The 18,605-nt window shown below is 36.4% G+C and overlaps 1 protein-coding gene across 7 annotated transcripts in view; it reads left to right on the top strand.

The window, feature by feature from the left end:
- Positions 1-18,605, top strand: part of ADAMTS6 (ADAM metallopeptidase with thrombospondin type 1 motif 6) — a 158,704-nt gene that overhangs the window by 63,152 nt on the left and 76,947 nt on the right. For all 7 annotated transcript variants that reach the window (XM_069777017.1, XM_069777019.1, XM_069777016.1 and 4 more), the window contains one exon: positions 11,193-11,339. In XM_069777017.1, coding sequence (XP_069633118.1) covers positions 11,193-11,339 — 147 coding nt within the window. The remainder of the gene's footprint in view (positions 1-11,192; positions 11,340-18,605) is intronic.

Below are 18,605 nucleotides of genomic sequence, written 5' to 3'. Positions count from 1 at the left end.
TATATCATGTATGAAAAAAACACTGTAGTTCTACTGAAGTAGATGAATTTTAGAATCCAAAAGCAATTTTATAAGATCTGAACAAAAATAATTTAAAACACAGGTAATACTCCTCATCTTCATTTCCTTCCTTCTTTTCCTTCACTTGCATGTGTTGAAAAAGATAGGGTAAAGGAAAATATATTTCCCCTTTTGAGGAAAGAGCTCACCCAAATCACTCTGACGTGATTTTCATAGTTCTGAAATTCTTGTTAATAACATCTCTTATAGGTGACCTTGCTGCAAATTTGTCACATGTTTAACACAGAAAACTATCTTTCAATACCACATCTTCATTCTAATCCATATGTCATGCAGCTACATATTTTATGCAGGTTATTCCACTGATACATGAAAATAATTTAAATATATGCAGCTATTTTATCATGCAAAGCTGGCATGCTGACAGTTGATTTGAAGAGCTTAGAATTTGGTTAGAATCTGAGAAGAACAATATAGCGATAGCGTATGTCCTGTGGTCACAGGAATTTCTTTAACCATCTGTGTTTTCTACATTCCATATCTTTTGGCTTATATGTAAAGTCTTTTAAAATTCTGAAATCTCAGCTGTTTGAGGCTTTCACCTCATCCTGTAGCTGGCATGACATGTCAAATGCTTGTTTGAAAAGGAAGTAGAAATCATATTCCTTTGGCTTTTATCCAATGCACAGTGGTTAAAGAAAGTTGCATTGTAAGCTTGGTGTTAAAAATGAACATGCCATGTAGATACTTTCAGTAAAAGCTTAAAAGAATATGTGGGCAAAAAATCTTCAAGGTTTATAATGTTTTGTGCTATCCACGCATCACCTCCTGTTCACCCACACTGTGACTGAATGCCTCCACGACTAAATCAAGGAAGTTGTTACTTCCTCTCAACTTCCTGCTTCCTAGTACCTACAAGAAGGTACTTGCATATGTGAGTAAAACAATTGTCTTGGGGAGCCCTGTAAGCTTTCTTCTTTGGCTGAACTGTGATGATTGCTTTTCTCTTCAGACATACATGGGAAATAGGAAATTGGCTTCATTATCAAATGAAAAATAGAAGCATTTAAGGAACATGTCTACACTGAATATATAACATATAACAAAAAAGCACTCAATTAATTTAGAATGGGAGGACTGTACTTTGAAAGATCATGTTTTTATTAGTTACATAGTTGCCATGAAATACTGAGTTTTTAAAAAAATGTTGAACTGAGGAGTAAAATTTTCTTGTGATTAAAAGAGAACGGTAATGATAATACATATATTTTGATAGATTATCCACAGTTTGTCCAAAATTGGATGTGTAAGATTCCCTGATGGAAGCATGGCTCAATTAAATTATAGAGTGATGAGAAGTCATTAGATCATTCAGTCTGACTTTCTGTATATCATAGTGTATTAAATTTAACTCACTTAACCTTGTATTGATCCAAGTAACTTCCATTTGGTTGAAAAATATTATCCAGAAAAACACTTAGTCTTGAAGACTTAAAGAGAGTGAGAGAGTGAGTGTGATTATTATGGTCAGTCATACTTTCTGTTTAATATTTATAAGTGTTTTTTAAAATATTTTTGTGGCTTCTGTTCCTTACCACTTGTAGTTTTTCTGTGTGTATAACCCAGTTTTGGTGCAGATAAGCTGTGTGCAGCTGAGACTCATAAACAGCTGTTTTTCTTGAAGACAACCATACGCTGTGATTAACTCTGTGATTCTTTCTTGAGGGCCTAAAGAATGGTGTTAGACTAACAGTTTTATAGTTGTTTCTCCCTATGCATGGTTCTGAGAACAGCCTTGTATTACTCTTAGTACTTCCGTGAATCAGATAAAATTCTGAGTGGGCCCTTTAGCCTTCAGAATAGTGTCTCTAGAAATTTGATTTATGATACTTGATTTACAGAATGCTTACTTTCCTATCATTATATGTTTCACACCGAAGAAATGCTTAAGATTTCTGGTGAGCAAAAATTGCAACCAGTGATTTCTCATGGCAGGAGTGAGAACTGAATGCATATCCCCTGCATTGTCAAGCAAAGTTTGACTTTTTCTTCTTAGTGAAGAAAGGAACTATTTTCAGGCTTGAATGTGGTCTTATGCTCAGGACAATTTGTGAGATTTAAGATCCAGTCCCATTTTCTGTTTCCCTACCAGCTGAGTTAGGTGGCTTTCTGCTCTATGGTTTTTAATTTGGATACTTCTAAAATGCCTAGCTTGCCCCATGCACATGGTACAGGATGCTTGGTTGAGCTGATAAGGAATTCCAGGTTCCATTGAAAGGGGTATATCCCTAGAATAAAGTATTGTGCAGTTCATTGTTGCAGTCCTGTGGAGTTAGCTGAGATCTGGAAACTGAATAACAAAGTGAAAAAGAATGAATAAAAGGGGGGAAAAAAAGGAAATGTCAAAACTCAAGGACAGTGGACTAGACTTAGAACAGAGAGCTGCCTATAAAACTTGGAGTAAGAAAAGAATTTACTGAAGACAGACAGCTATTGAGGGCTGTACAGAAGGAGCAGGGAGAAAAGGCTGGTAGCTAAAGTAATTTCTGAAAAGTCAAAATTGTTTTAACTTATAGAAGATGTAATGAATTGAAATTCAGAGGAGTTTGGCAGTCATATCTTGATGAAAAAAAGGTGTAAGGAATACTAATAAAATAGATTATAGTCTAACAGAGTAAATTGGCTTCAAGATGAAGAGCAACAATATTTTCAAGCATGTATTTATTTCTGAATCAATTCATACCGCTAAGATGTGCCTGCCATTCTAGCCCTTTTTTAAAGTCCTTTTTGAGTCTATGTGCAAAGTAGAAAAATAGCATAAATACCCCTCCTCCCATATAAGAAAGTTAGTCTTCAGTGCTGGAGTAGAAATTTCTAATCTAGGAAATCCTAGGGTAACTTTCAGAAGCTGGTTATGTTTTCAGTGATCAGTAGCTTCATGTTTGATCAGCGTATTGGGTTTGCATGGCAAGGTTTTGATAGTGGGGGTCTGCAGAGGTGGCTTCTGTGAGAAGCTGCTAGAAGCTTCCCTCATGTCCAATAAAGCCAGTGCCAGCCAGCTTCAAGTTGGACCTGCTGCTGGCCAAGGCTGAGTCCATCAGCGACGGTGGTAGCACCTCTGGGATAACGTATTTAAGAAAGGGAAAAACTGTGCAATTGCAGCTGGAGAGAGGAGTGAGAACACATGAGAGAAAAGACCCTGCAGACTGCCAGGTCAGTGAAGAAGGAGGGGGAGGAGATGCTCCAGGTGCTGGAACAGAGATTCCCCTGCAGCCCATGGGGAAGACCATGGTGAGGCAGGCTGTCCCCCTGCAGCCCATGGAGGTCCACAGTGGAGCAGATATCCACCTGCAGCCCATGGAGGACCCCACGCCGGAGCAGGTGGATGCCCAAAGGAGGCTGTGACCTCATGGGAAGCCCGTACTGGAGCAGGCTCCTGGCAGGACCTGTGGCCCTGTGGAGAGAGGAGCCCACCCTGGAGCAGGTTTTCTGGCAGGACTTGTGACCCCATGGGGGACCCACGCTGGAGCAGTCTGTGCCTGAAGGACTGCAGCCTGTGGAAGGGACACACGCTGGAGCAGTTCATGAAGGACTGCAGCCTGTGGGAAGGACTCACACTGGAGAAGTTTGCGGAGGACTGTCTCCCGTGGGAGGGACCCCACAGTGGAGCAGGGGAAGAGTGAGGAGTCCTTCCCCTGAGGAGGAAGGAGCGGCAGAGACAACGTGTGATGAACTGACTCCAACCTCCATTCCCTGTCCCCCTGCGCTGCTGGTGGGGAGGAGGTAGAGAATTCAGGAGTGGAGTTGAGCCCGGGAAGAAGGGAGGGGTGGAGGGAAGGTGTTTTAGATTTGGTTTTACTTCCCATTATCCTACTCTGGTTTGATTAGTAATAAATTAAACTAATTTCCCCAAGTCTAGTCCCCCATGACAGTAATTGCTGAATGTCTCCCTGTCCTTATCTAGACCCACGAGCCTTTCATTATATTTTCTCTCCCCTGTCCAGTTGAGGAGGCGAGTGACAGAGCGGCTTTGATGGGCACCTGGCATCCAGCCAGGATCAACCCACCACAATCAGTCAAACCTCAGCTGCATTATAGGACCTGATTTTGAGTGAGATGTTTTCTAGAAGAAATGCTTGTCAAGGAATGTATGTCTTGTACAACTAGAAGGCAAATGCTCCAATCTGAGGTAATGGGGACACATATACCAAACTTCAAAATAGCTTTCAAAAATAATTGAAATACGACTGGGATGAATTGTACTAATACCACCTCCTGTCAGTTCTCCCATGAACAGATCTCCAGTTGATGCCGTCATTGTTTTATATGTGATGATGATGTCTTCCATCTTCATCTTCAAGTATAGCAGGGCTTACAGACTGTCTCAAATCTACAGTGTATGAACACCTGAACGCCAGCCAGAACAAGTTAAAACTTGTCCCTGCTAGATGCCTGGGGTCCTGCTAGATGCCTAGGATTGAGACCAATGCCTTAAGTTTTTAGGTACAGTTTAAGTAACGTTTTTTAGTTAAATAAACCCAAAATAAAATGTGTCCAGTTTTTGGCTGGAGAAGCCATGTAAGACATACATAATCATATTCTCGCTCTCTCGTCCCGCCCCAATCTTTTTTCTTAAAGGAACATTGTTTTATGCCTGCCTTTGTAATATTGCAGGTATGAAAGCATGTAACTTCTATAAAAAAGTCTTCATTGGGACTTCAAATTCAATGATGTTTTATGCATATAAAATGAAATGTCATAAGGCTAGAAAAACAATTCTGGTTTCTGTGACATTTCTATTTACAATATGAAAAAGGCTTGTGTCTAAATATCTGTGTTATGTGAAGTTTAGAATTCACAATACTAAAATAATTTGTCTAACATTAAAGCATTCTTATCAAGGAAAAGTAATGAAATAACACTTCACAGTTTTTAACAAAAGTGTAAGAAGAATAAATGGGGTCAAGAGGAAGGTTATCATAACCTTCAGGGCGTCATGAATTTTCAAAGGAAACCTGAGCTCAGAAGTTTGCTTTTTCTGGTTAGAGCCAATACTTTCCACTTTGACCTACAGTGTAGAGACCTGATGCATTCATACTCTGGCTTTGTGTAGCACACAAACCTTACTTAATGTTACTCTTGTGGCATGAAAACAGAATAACTATGGAAGTGTAAACCAAGAGGAGGAGTTTGTGCTCTAGTTTTTCTAATATTCCCATAGAAGTCTGTCATTTCCCTATAAGAAAGTTCAGGTTTCTGAATAAACTGCATTTTTTTTAGTAAATTAGAATTTGCTGTGCTTTTAAGAGCTTCATATGTTATTTAATACTAATTATGCTAATATATAAAAATTGTATTTGATGGTGTGTTTGATCATCAGTCATAACTGAGAGAAGAATGATGGTTAGGAATTAAATGGGAAAAATGTTATCATAAAAGTATGCTGAAATTATGTTTAATTTCATGGCAGTTATGCTTGTTATAAAGCTACCATTATTGAATTAGTTTGTTTCCAAAGTTTTCAGGGCAGTAATATGTTTCACCAAAGTAAAAGTTTTAAATTCTGCATTACTTCAGAATAAAGGATTAGGGATGCTCCAAACCATATAATAATCTCTAAATGCAGGAAATCAGCAGTTAAGGTTAAAATTCACATTAATGGCAATAGAAAGTGAAGTAACTAATTAATCTTGATTCCTCCGTTAAGGGGAACAATGTAATATGAGGTCGTTTCAATAAATGCTATCAATGTTTGTGATCCTAAATTAAAATAACTAATTTTTCAAGACCATACTTTTTTATCCTTTTTTCTTTTATTTGTAATGTCATTTAAGGGTGAGTTGCAATTTGTGTGCTGTTAGGAACCTATAACCAATACTTTTATAACATTGGCTAGGAATATACAGACGAGGCTACATAATAAAATGAGAACTTTATCTTATGACATGGTATGGGGCATATAGTTGAAAAAGCAAGGAAAAAGTGCTGACCTTCTGTTACTATATAACCATGAAATATGAAGATTGTATGTTCTCCAAAAATTTACCATAACATCACATCAGTTGACAAATATTTAATTGCTAGTAGACATGAGAATAATTAAGAAAATTACCATGTATGTCCACACAGAAATTGTGCTTTGATGCATGTAGTTCATAGCTCTCGTATTGTAGGGAAAAAAAATTCTTTTATTCTTTAGTAGTAGATTATGTTCACATTCATGCACCTTTTGTTGAACAAAATAATGCTGAAACATGCGAGTTTTCCTTCTCTTTCCTCCTTGTACATGTTCAAATGTCACTAAGGCAATTGAAAGCTGTGGTAAACAGGGAAGCTGACAATTTTCTTATTTTTTCAATGTAAATAGACATTCTAAGCTATGTGAAATACGTATATAGATTTAAATGACAATTTTTAAATAATTATGAGAATAAGTACAACATACGACAAAAAATAAATGAATAAAAAGGTTACGAAAAAGTTGGTATCTAATAAAATAAACTGGCAGTTTTTACAAGCAAATTATAATTCACGCTTTAGGTCTATATCTAGTACAAGAATACTTGTTCAAGCATGCCTTTCATCTCTTCTCTGTGTAGCAGAGGTTCACTGTTAGAAATTTTTAAAGTATTCTTCACTGGTGCACTTTATGACCCTTCCCTGCCCTTTGCTGCATTCTCCATATATGTTGTGAGAGCAGTGTGTCTAACATGCTGAGGCACTGGAGGAAGTTGTAGCAATGTACCTTGGTCAAGATACTTAGCTTGAAGATGACCCATTTCACTCTTAGTATGTATGTTTGTCTCTCCTAGTGCAAATAATTAGTACAATAAAACTTCTTCAGGTTAAAGTTTCTTTTCTCTCTTAGAAAGAAAAGTTTGTTTTTCCTGAAGAGTTACTTGTAGTTATGCAGCTCTAAATCAGCCTCAGATAATGGACAAGAAGATCAAGTGGTTGATTTTACAGTATTTCTCTTGCTTGTGTTCCTGTAACTTTGTTGCCTCACCTGACTCAAGATTCTCAGTCTCTGATATGCTTCTCTCTTACACTATTAAACAAGTGGGAGAGCAAAGTAAGAGCCCGTGCTTTCAAAGAATTAGGTCAAACTCGTATACCACATGAATCAGTAAGTGACTAAAAAATGAACATACCCTGCTGTTTTATTTATAGAAAAGAAACATTAGCATTCTCTGCAGTTCTGAACACTCCAAACCCCAAGAAAGCTAGGAAATGGTTTGATATGCAGATCATTAGTACTACAGTTGGAAAGTGGAGCTAATTGATTGTTAATGAGGAAAAGCAGTTCACTCAAGTATCACATTTCAGATCACTTCAGTGCTGTAAAAGTACATGGTATACAAAATAAACCCCAGTGAACAGTACTGGGGAGCATTCAGATTGGTTTGGATCTGTCTTCTCTGAATTGTAAGTGTTTGGATAATAAATGAGGACAGAAGCATCCTGGCTGCCTCACAAAAATAACTGCTGTCATTTCAGATACATCAGTAATAAGTGTTTTGGCAGCCATAACCATCATAGTTTAGAACCGCCCAACAAATCAGTAACCTCATCTTAAATACAAATGAAATTGCAGGGACCTGCAGTATTGTTGCTTCGCAAGATAAAGGAAGGGTAGATGAGAAGTTCACATTACCATCCTTCCCTCTGCTTATACTCCAGGGTCTCTGGTTATCTATTTCTGTTTTATTCAGTGCAGCTGAGACTAGTTATCTTCCCTTTGATTTTTGAGGTCAGATCTTAAGTTGGATGTGTATTACAAATAATTACCTCAGATATTTTTTTCAGATATAAGGAAAAACAGATTGCCAAGGAAAAAACCATCTGTTCTATTACAGATGTTAGTAAATGAAATGGGCACAGAGCACTAGTCAGATGTGGTGCTGCCTTAGTATTTTTTAAGACGTATACAGACTATACAGAAATTGCAGGAGAGTTTCAATTATGATTTTAAAGTTCTTAGTATTGCTACTTTGCACAGTTCTTAAATGTAATACAGGTGCTCTCTTGGGAAAAAGAGGAGCCATAATGATTGGAAAAAAAAAAGAGCTGCTGGGTTAAACATCTTTCCTTGAGATGGTGGGTGGAAAGGTGACTTCATAGAAAAACTCCTGTGTCACCTGAGAAGACTTTTCACTCTCTCCAAGCTCATCTGGCTGTTCTTTTAAGGACAAAATTACACTGGTAGTTTTAGACATGCTTTTTAAGCCAGTGAAAGAAATACAGTCTGCATCTGTTTAGTGAGTTTGAAAAAGGTAAGTGAATTATAGCAGTGGCTCCACAAAGAGTATTTTATGTTTCTTGCTTTCTTCCCTGCCTTCCCACCCCAATCTAATTGTAAACGTGATTTTGTAAGACATAGTTTTAATGTGATGATGGCCAAATATAACCAACATATTCTGATGGAAATAAAACTGGTACTTTGGACAGAAATGTGTTTTCATGTGCAGTCCTCACCATAAGAGTGCAACTTGGCTGTACTGGCATGCTGCCACTACTGTCTTTGGAAATAACATGACAGTAACTGCAAAACTCCTTTCCAAGCATCAGACAAAATTACCTGCACCTAATGATCAGTTTCCTCCTAAGTTCAGAAGCCAGGGCAAGTAGAAGAGCCTTCTTGGAAGGGAATAGGTGATTTAAGTGAAAGAATATTTACAAAAAATGAGAATACTATCAGCTCATGAAAAGGCATTGAGTTCCTGTTTGCATCAGGAATCGCGGCTTCCATTCACAGACATGCTTTTTATCAGGCATACTGCTGCCACCATCAGCATCATCTTTTTCACAAGCAGAGCTGATAGAAGAAGGAAAGCTATTAAACTACAACGTTCTTTTTTTTTTATAGGCCCTAAAGGTATAAATTTCATTTCCCAGACAGTTGAAGTCTGTCATTTCTTTGACAAATGGAATACACTAAATAGGGATAAGCTGGATATCAGATATAGTTGGCGTGATCCAGTTCAACTCTTTCCCACATAACCAAGTTCCCATTTGTATAAAGGAGTCACTCATAGACATTATTAAAAGTTACAGTTTTCAATTTTAAGAAATTGTACAGAGGGAATTCAAAAGGAAATGTTTCTATTTGAAGTACTACTAATTCTAGGAAATGATGGCAGTTGAGAACTAGTTGAATAAAGCACATTTTTCATTGTAAAATTCTGGTTCACTTTGTTGCATTGGACATCTAAGTTCATCCCTCCCAAAATATATATTGGTATTGAAGACTGATCATAATAATTAACACTGATCTGAAAAGTTTCATTATAATACATTGCTCAGATGAGTTGTTTTTAAAGCTGTATTTTTTATATGCAACGGGGATTCTTCATTTGATGATATAATAATGTAAGATGTCCGTCAGACCTTTCCCACGTATAATATAGCATCTGTCTTTCTGCATTTATGGGTTACCATACACTGAACTAGATGCATGCAGTCATTGCTACAGACTAGATATTCCATAGGGAGACATCCCATAGGCAAGGAAGTGATGCTTTTTTGATGATGAAGTTCTTCCCCGGCCTGTAGAGAATGCCCATCATTCACTCATGTTCCTTTTCTTATATCCATGCCAGTAATGGGGTTTGGGAGGAATGGTTAGCTATACTTTGTGCTTGTGGGTTGTGATGATCAGCTGAAGAAGTGAAAGAGTAAAAAGTGTATTGAAGCTCAGAGTAACATGAAGGTCTTCTACTTTTATACCACATTCTGGAGCAATATGTTCAGATTAATATAATGCCACTGTCACCATTTTCAGTAAAGAAAGTCGCGTGAACTGGTATGAAGTGGTATTGGCAGTAGATAAATGGCCAGCCTCTAATTTACTACCATTTGTATCTTCTAGCAGTCAGTCCTAAAAGTTTCTAGAAAATCAAAACAGAGTGCCTCAACACATCTATGTTCCTGAATGATGAGTAAGAAATCGGGGAGTTTAGTATTGGTAATACAGAAGGCTCCAAAGACTGACCTCTTTGTATGATACACCAAGAAGTGACAGTTTCACGGCTCTGGGTGTGCAGAAGCTCATTTTTGCATTCCTTTTAACTACTTCTCTGTCTTGTTGTCTCCTATGTGTCTCACTACCTGTTCCTCTGATTTCATAAGACTTGTGCCATGTTTGGGAAGAAGGAACAAGTTTGACCAAATTATATTTGGTCTTTAATATTTAAAGAAAGAAGTTCTTACCCCCAAATGATTGAATAGAAATTTATCAAAAGCAGACTAAGAAAATGGAATTTTAGAAAAGTGTGTACTATTAAGAAATACTCTGTTCGGGTGCTTCATTTATGTCAGGCCAGTCGGGTATACCTTGTTCATTGTTTAGGAATAACATTAATAATTTAACTAAAGATAGTCTGTAATGAAAGTCTTTTCTAATAGAAGCTGTGTGAATTTACTTCTGTTTTTAATTTGATGGTTATGTTGATGATCTATAGCTCCAAGGATGTATTTCAGTAGCACAGGATTTCTAAGAAGGATTCTTTTGCCGTATTTCTTTTTCTGGAGTTATAGCATCTTTGTTGAAAGTTAATTAATTTGTTGCCTGGAAAGCTCTGTTGGCCAAGTGCCACCCAGAGGTTTCTTACTGTATTTTCTGCTGATTTTTAGTCATCTTCATTCCAACATTCCAAGACAAAGCAGAGCTCTAATAAAAAGGCTCCAAGTCACTGTGTGAGTGGATACAGAGAGGGACTATGCATGCAGCATGGCCCTGGGAATTGCAAAACCCATGTTCTGCTTGAATTATCATTGGCTGTTGTGTGCCTATACTGTACTGTTACAGCAACATCACCTATTCTCTGTCCTTCTTTACTAATCCAAGTGTCAGTGCCACAATTTATTCCTTATCCAGGTACAATACCAAATAAGGACTGACTGCTCTGTATTTATCTTGTAGGAATATTGTTAAATTTTCTTTAAAAGCTTTAGAAAGTAAGTAAAATGCTTTCAGAAGTCTGTGGGAGAAACATAAGTTATGTAATTGTGCAGTATTCTGAGATGTGAATAAACAAAACTGATCCTAATTCTCCACTGTACTGTGTTCTTTTACGTCCAACATGATTTCTGTAAAGGTGACATTAAGTTTTAAGAGATGTCCGATGCTGTAGAAAAGTAATGGGCTGTTTCTCTCCTTCTCTTTTGGGCAGTTTTGGTATGAATCATGATGGAATTGGAAATTCCTGTGGGACCAAGGGTCATGAAGCAGCAAAGCTAATGGCAGCTCATATTACAGCAAACACCAACCCTTTCTCTTGGTCAGCCTGCAGTCGGGATTACATCACCAGTTTTTTAGAGTAAGTAATCTCTCAAGAAAAATAATGAGTTTTCAAAAACTTGACACCTTTCACAATAAATAGAGATACAGTGACCTGTTCTGATGGTTTAAATTTTTAGAACTAACAGACAGAAATATAGCAAGTCACTTAAGATTTTTATTGTGTAGAGCACTTTGTCTATGTAATGGCAAAAGCTGCTTCTGCTCCATTCCCCACCTTACAGTTCTCATTTTTAATCTATTCAAAACATTTTGAAGTGCTGATCATATCTCGTTATTTTATTACTCTGGGGGTGAAAAATAGAGAAGGGTGGAATTTGTCTATGAATGATGGGAATTATTTTTTTTAAATAAGTGCATAATGTGAGGGAATCTAATGAAGGGAACAAGGCTGTAGCCCTCTTGCTTGTATATTTCATTCTCCAGATTTTTTTCATGCAGTCTTGTGGGTTTTTATCTATCAATGTTCTTTGGTACCATTGGTGAGAATATAAAGATTATAGGAGAGGATGGCAGAGATCTTTATATTACTACGTTAAAATTGTGCTAACCTATACTTCTGTGGTGATTTTTATCCAGAAGTAGATTGCTAGCTGATATTTTACTTCCGTATGAAAAAATTTAAACAGTCAAAATATGTTAGTCTCAAAAATGTGCTCGTATCAATGTATACATTGGTATGTATGATGCATAATGAAGCCTTTGTATGCGTTTTAAATTGTGGAAGACAACCACAGAAGTGTGAGTTCACTGAGAACAGATTAATAAGAGGATTTTTAAAAATGGTGTAAGACGGGCTTTATGGGAGCAAATGGTAGTTGGTTCGTAGGTTCAGTGTCATCAGTGCAATCATTCCTTTAAGAAATAAAGGTTGTTCAATAATTCAGATACTTACTGTGTTTTAGGAGATGGACTTAAACCAGTCAAGTGGTCTAACCATGAGACTACTAAGAACCAAAAGAGCTTCTCCTCTTTCAGGGACATAGCCTCAGAATAAGGTGCTGTATTCTGAATCTTACCTGAAGGGACCCATCCAGACCGATAAACTTTCTTTAGGTTGGTTCAAATGCAGCTTCCCACACAATGTAGAGGATCACTGAATTGGTCTGAAGAGGTGTCTGAGCTCCCTATAGAGTCAGTGGGCAGAGACAGATGTTTAATGTTGGTGCTGTTCAGAGGAAAAAAACTTCTCTTCAGTTACTGTGTGAGGTTAAGGCATTTAGTATCACCCCACTGAAGTGTGCACCTACCCAATTTTATGTACTCGAGTGTTTGAGATGAGTGTCTAAACTAAAAAACAGTACATAAGTCATCCTTACCTATATGTGTGATACAGGTTTCTCACAATATAAATTGAGTTTCTCAGGAGACATATGTATCTATTTGTTTAACACTACCACTATAAAAATATATACAGGCTAGTTTTGTTTTATCATTACCAATCATTTCTGTTAATTCAACACTGTTCCCGTTAGTAGTCTTTCTAGTATGTCATGCAGCCTAGTTTTAACTATGACAGAGAGTACCGTTTTCGCATCTCTTCTGAGAGATTATTTCACAATTTAGTAGTTCCGACTGTAAGCTTACAGTTCAGGTATTTTCTTGTAGCATTTGGGGGTTTGTTTCTTACTGTTACAGTTCTGCTATTCTCTGTCTCATTTACTTCTATTTGTTGCTCTCCTCTGAACTCCATTTTGATCCCATAATTGTCTTGACAATAAGTTGTCTATTGATGAAGACATAATTCAACAGATAGCTAAGAAGTAGTTTCTTATTTATCGATTTAGAGAAAGAAATGTGGTAAAATTCTGTGGCTGTGGCAAATGTAAGAAGAGCTGAACATCGTTCATAATGTTCCCGCAGTTTTAAATTTCAGTCTGAATAAACTTTCTTGTTTCTTTACTTGATGCGTATACAGTGATCTTTCAAATTTTTACTGCCAGTTAAAAACATGTTTAGCTTGTGCCTCCTCAACTTTATGTTTAATTTTAAAAATTATTTTATTATTTACTATTAACATCTCCATTATTCTTCTTCATTCCCTAGGTTTGATTCACTGTTTAAGTTTTGTTTTTCAGTCTGTGAGGTGCCAGTGAAATTGTAGTTACACTAGCATAAAGTCAGAATAGTACTCTGGTGAATCTGTTCCCATAGTTCTAATCTCTTCATTTTTTTTGAGATACATCTTTATCATTGCCAGTGTTTGCAACTCTACTTGAATTACTAAGGTCTGCGAATTTCACAAAAAAAATCATTACTGAAGATACTAAGTGATATCTGAGCTAGAGTAAAAAAAAATCTACACATAGTAGCTTCAATAATAAATTATCTTTTATAATATTTAGCTCTATTTTTGTAACCTGGAATGTAGATCATATTTTTTTCAAAGCCACCTTGGATAAACATTATTTTACGCATTGCAATTATGAATAGGTTTTCCAACTGTATAAGATACTGCATTAAATAACGCACTAAGAGCCAAAGATAACTTCTTCATCTGCTAGTTTTGCAATCTGTTTTTAAGAATGTCAGATTTCTCAAATGTGATCTGGTCATTATAAATCTATGCTTCTTATTGTTTGTGGTTCTACTATCCTATAAATGAATTGATACTTTTTTCCTTAAAATAGTTGTTTTATTATTTCATGAAGTAGAATAGCCTGTAAAACTATAGATTTTTTTCTAGTTTTCTCCCCAGCTTTTCATGTCATCTCAGTGGCAGCAGGAAGCTGTTAAGATTACACAGGTATCTGCAGGACAGCTGTCAGAAGCCTAGATCACTTCTTTTTACCCATTCACACCTTTCCTTAAGGCAGAACAGGTCTAAGAGCAGCTACTTTTCTGTTGCAGGTGACGATCAGTGAGCAAGAAACAAAGAAAAAATAGTGGGTTTCATGTAGTAGCAGTTCCCTGACTGCTCCTGTAAGAGCAGAACAGTCTGCATCCAGACAGAAAAAATGATTCCATGCTTCTTCACATAGCAACAGAGGAGGAAAATGCTGATTTAGAGCTTTAGAGGCAAAGCCTCAAGATGTTGCGTCTGTGTCTCCAGACAGATTAGACTCTGCCCCCTTTCTTTCCATTTTTCCTCAAGAATGGGAAAACAGCTGGGACAGGACCCAGTAGACTACAAACAAGGAAGACAAGTGTTTTTTTCTGTGCTAAATGAGTATGGCTAGTTTAGGATTCATTTAGCTATGTCTAACAAGAAAGGTAGAACATGATGGAATGAAATGGAGATACCCAAGCAGAAACCTGAGGCCGTGAGTCTGTATGACATACCATGACGCCTTTTAGGTTAATTGGCTTGGATCTGGGTACAAGTTTGGGCAGGTCTGTCATGACACCAGGATAATGCAGCTGGAATGAATTTTTCTATAAGCTCATTACGTATTCACAGTATTATATGGTAAGTTAGGTTAATGTGGATTTACTAGTTTACCAGCTTGGGTTACCACTTGCTAGAGCAGTTTTGCACTGTGTGCTATTTTGTAGCGTAGATACCACACTGTCCTTTATCATCAGGTAGAAGCGTTTGGAAACAGAAGTCATCCTGGTGACACTCGAAGTAGAGCCTCACCTTCATCCTTCTCTTCCTCAAGACTTTCTTAAAACTACACTCAGAAACAAATTTTCCAGACTGAAGCTACTGAGGAATAGCCACTAAGTATTGCTTAAAAGGTATCAATTCAGTCAGGCACTAGTTGGGAAAGCAATTTATTTTGTGGGATGGCTCGATAGCTGGATGGAGGATAAATATGGCTTAAAGGACGACAATAAGACACAGCAAACCTATGTGTTGCTAATAGATCTATCAAAACTCGAGAAGGATGGCCAGCCAGCACAGGCTCTGAAATGGTGGAAGAAAATAATATTTTTCTGGGAAAAACATTCCTTCTAGCACATAATAGCTGTTGTCTGTCAAGCTTTATGTTAGAGTGAAAGATTGACTGAATTCAGTTTATCAACTGGATTGTTCATAAGTGCTTTACAGTGACTTTAAATTTCACTAACCTTTTATGGAACTAAATGCAGAAATACTCATTGAGAATTGAAGGGTTGGAGGGCAGTGTTGGAGAACAGAGATTGCTGTGGGAGGAGTAGAAACCCTTAATATCTGTTTATAGGAGAAATGAACCAAGCCTAAAAATATTATTGACTGAAAACCAATTAGTATAAATTTCATACTATGTAGCATATGTGTGTGTATATATATATATAAAATACATATATAACATGCAAGTTTCATTATATCCCACATATATTTATACAGTGTGCCTATAGAGCCATGCAGATACCTAGATATAAAGAAAAGAAATTTCTGCTTAGAATTCTTTATTCAGTTACTTTTATGTTTTGTAATAAAAAAATCTGGGTGATTTCTGGAATCATAGTTCATTAATCTTGTCAGTGTCAGATAGGAGAAGGTGTTAGAAGAAGCCAGATGGTCAACTCTGTCTTTCAAAGGCAGAGTTGTCTTTGGAAGATGAGTGGAGAAGAACCAAGAGTCTTTAAACTATTTGAATAAGTAATATCTCTCACAGGAAATTCTTGGAGAGTCTAGGATTGCCACACAGCAGGATTTAGATCTGAGACTACACCTTTCTAACTCTGGAACGGAGCCAAAACTACCTTGGTCCAAGCAAACCCATGTAGACAGTATAAAAAATCATCCAATGTTTGGCCCCAGACATCATCTACCCGAGAACCTTGGACATACAAGTGGATATGCAAGATAAATACAGGATACGTCTATATATGCCTCCTATACTACCTATGGCAGATTGGCCAGTCCCCTGGTACTCCAGAAATCTAAATGAACTTTTTTAAAAAGTACAAGCCAAGGCTAGTTTTGAAAGATAAGGTCACATCAATCATACAAAAATTTCATATCTCTCTCTATGAATCAGTGGAGAAAATTTACATTCAGTATCGTCTGTTGACCTACACATTGGATTATAATTTGCTTCTTTTTTCTGTAAAGTTTACTAGGATTTTTTTTCCCCAGCTAACAGATAATTGAATAAAAAGCATATATCCCCAATTACTGTAGATTTCTGAAGTTTTGAAAGTCTTACGTTTTGCTTAAAAGGCTACCCAGTTAAAAAAACCCAACAGTTTCTGTAGTTGTGGCCAGCAATATGTTTTTGAGTATTGACTCTGCAAGTATGACTCTTTGTCTACCTCTTGGCTTATTTAAATTTAAAGAAATTTTAAAAGGCAGAATCAGCAGCAGATTCCCATTAACTTATTTGTAGCATGTTTGAGGAAATAAATATAGAACAATAAATTGGCCCAATATTTTATAGCTTAGTATCTCCCAAACTCTGAAGGCCAGATACCAATAGATTTAAGCAGGTGGATGAGTTTGATAGATGGACCAATAGATTTTTCCTAATATGGCTGCTGGATAATTATTCAAATGAATAAAAGAATACTTTGGAACACAGACTATATTGTAGAGGAAAGTATACATTAAAGACATAGCAAATTGTCCGCTACCAAACAAAAGAAAAAATTAGTATTATGAAAATTTTGTGCAAAATTAGAGTCTTTACTATGAAATAGATAATAAGACATAGATCCAGCCTTTCATACAAGATTGGAAAGAAGTAGAAATTATCATGAGAGTGAGTGGTAAATCCACATCAATATCTGCATTTCCCTAACATTCAAGGATGTTTTCATTTAGTAATACTATTCTGGTTCATTTTAATTTTAAACATACCACTCCAAATCACACTTCCATTACTTATGCCCTGATTCTGCAAATATTTATGTTGTTATCTGTAGACTATTGAGCAATCTGCAGAGTTTATTCATTAATGTCAAGTTAAGCAGCTTTTGTAACCTGTACAGAAATATATCTTGGTGCTCTCTAAAAATCAGTCTTTACTCAGGAAAAGTATGTAATAAATATGAAGTAAGGATTCTTTTAGGAGCCAAATGTTATATATAGGCATGTAAATAATTTGTGGGTTTATATGTGTGTGTATATATATGTGTATAAAATGCACTGTGTTTAATTAATTTTAGTATTTTTTCCATATTTTTATGGCTAATTTGGTAACAGAATTAAATAAAATATTATGTATACTATCAATATATTTATGTATATGATCGTTTAGCTATTACATATAATTAAAAATATTTATAATACATTTAATTTATGATTGTTAATCATAGCTTGCGTTATAGTCCACATCATTACGATGAATGAGCCAATTATGTAACATTCAAACCCTATTTTCAGTGCCAGTGTTCTGGGATATTTTCTTCAACCATTGAAAGAGTTGTGTTGTACTGTGTATGTTGCTGAGATATTTGGGAATATATACTCTAATAGGAGCATAAACCCTGAAAGGTCTACATGCGTGGTTTTTGCTTTTTCTCTTTATGGGCCTTGGATACAACAGTGATGTCTGTACAGAGGTGATGATCCTCAGTTTTGGTTGTTCAGTCTGTAACTATTCTAACATTGAATCCCTAGTTGCTGTTACTTTGATCAAGCAGTTAGTGGCGATAGCATGTCTGAGATCTTAAGGTTTGAGAGAATGCTCTAGTATCCTCGATACCCTTCCAAGCAGAAGATTAATTTGCTATCCTGTGATATTAAATGTTTAAATTTTATTGTAGAATGTTTTACAAAGATCTCTTGAGACACTACATGGGAATACTGGGATGAAATGACATCAAACTTAGCTATTTTATAATTGAAACCAGTCCCACTATGTCCCATAAAACCTCATGAAGTTAACCTAAAATTAGGAAAATTAGGAAGTCTTTGAATACTAGTAGTATCTTGTGGAGTAAATAGAATGTAAGGATGAGTTTGAGATCATCATATTTCTATTGCAGACACTAAAGATTTATCCACTCCCTATTAAAAAATGTAAGTGCTCTGCAGGGATATCCTGCAGGTTTTTTGACTTTGTATGTGCTTCCTATATAAGGTAAGATCACAAAGCACAAAAGCAGTTGTGAGTAGAAATTTTCTCAAATTGCAGAGATGAAGGTATTTGGGCATTCTTTTCCCTCCTGTTATCTTTTGTACATCTACACAAAGGCCTTTTTCACTTTTGTAGGCCTGATTGATAATAACTATTACTTCTGTGATTGTAAAATGCTCTAATACCATTCAACCTTTTGGTTCATTCCCCTAGATTTAGCAGATTTTTTTTCTCAAGTATCTGGGTTTTGCTTTGCTGGAGCAAAGAGAAAGGGAGAAGAACAAAGACATAGACTCAACTCGTATTACAGCATTCCTGAGTCCAGTAGAAGTTGT

The sequence above is a fragment of the Haliaeetus albicilla genome, chromosome Z (assembly GCF_947461875.1).
Source record: "Haliaeetus albicilla chromosome Z, bHalAlb1.1, whole genome shotgun sequence".
In the NCBI taxonomy this organism is placed as follows: domain Eukaryota; kingdom Metazoa; phylum Chordata; class Aves; order Accipitriformes; family Accipitridae; genus Haliaeetus; species Haliaeetus albicilla.
This window is presented reverse-complemented; position numbering and strand designations above follow the sequence as displayed.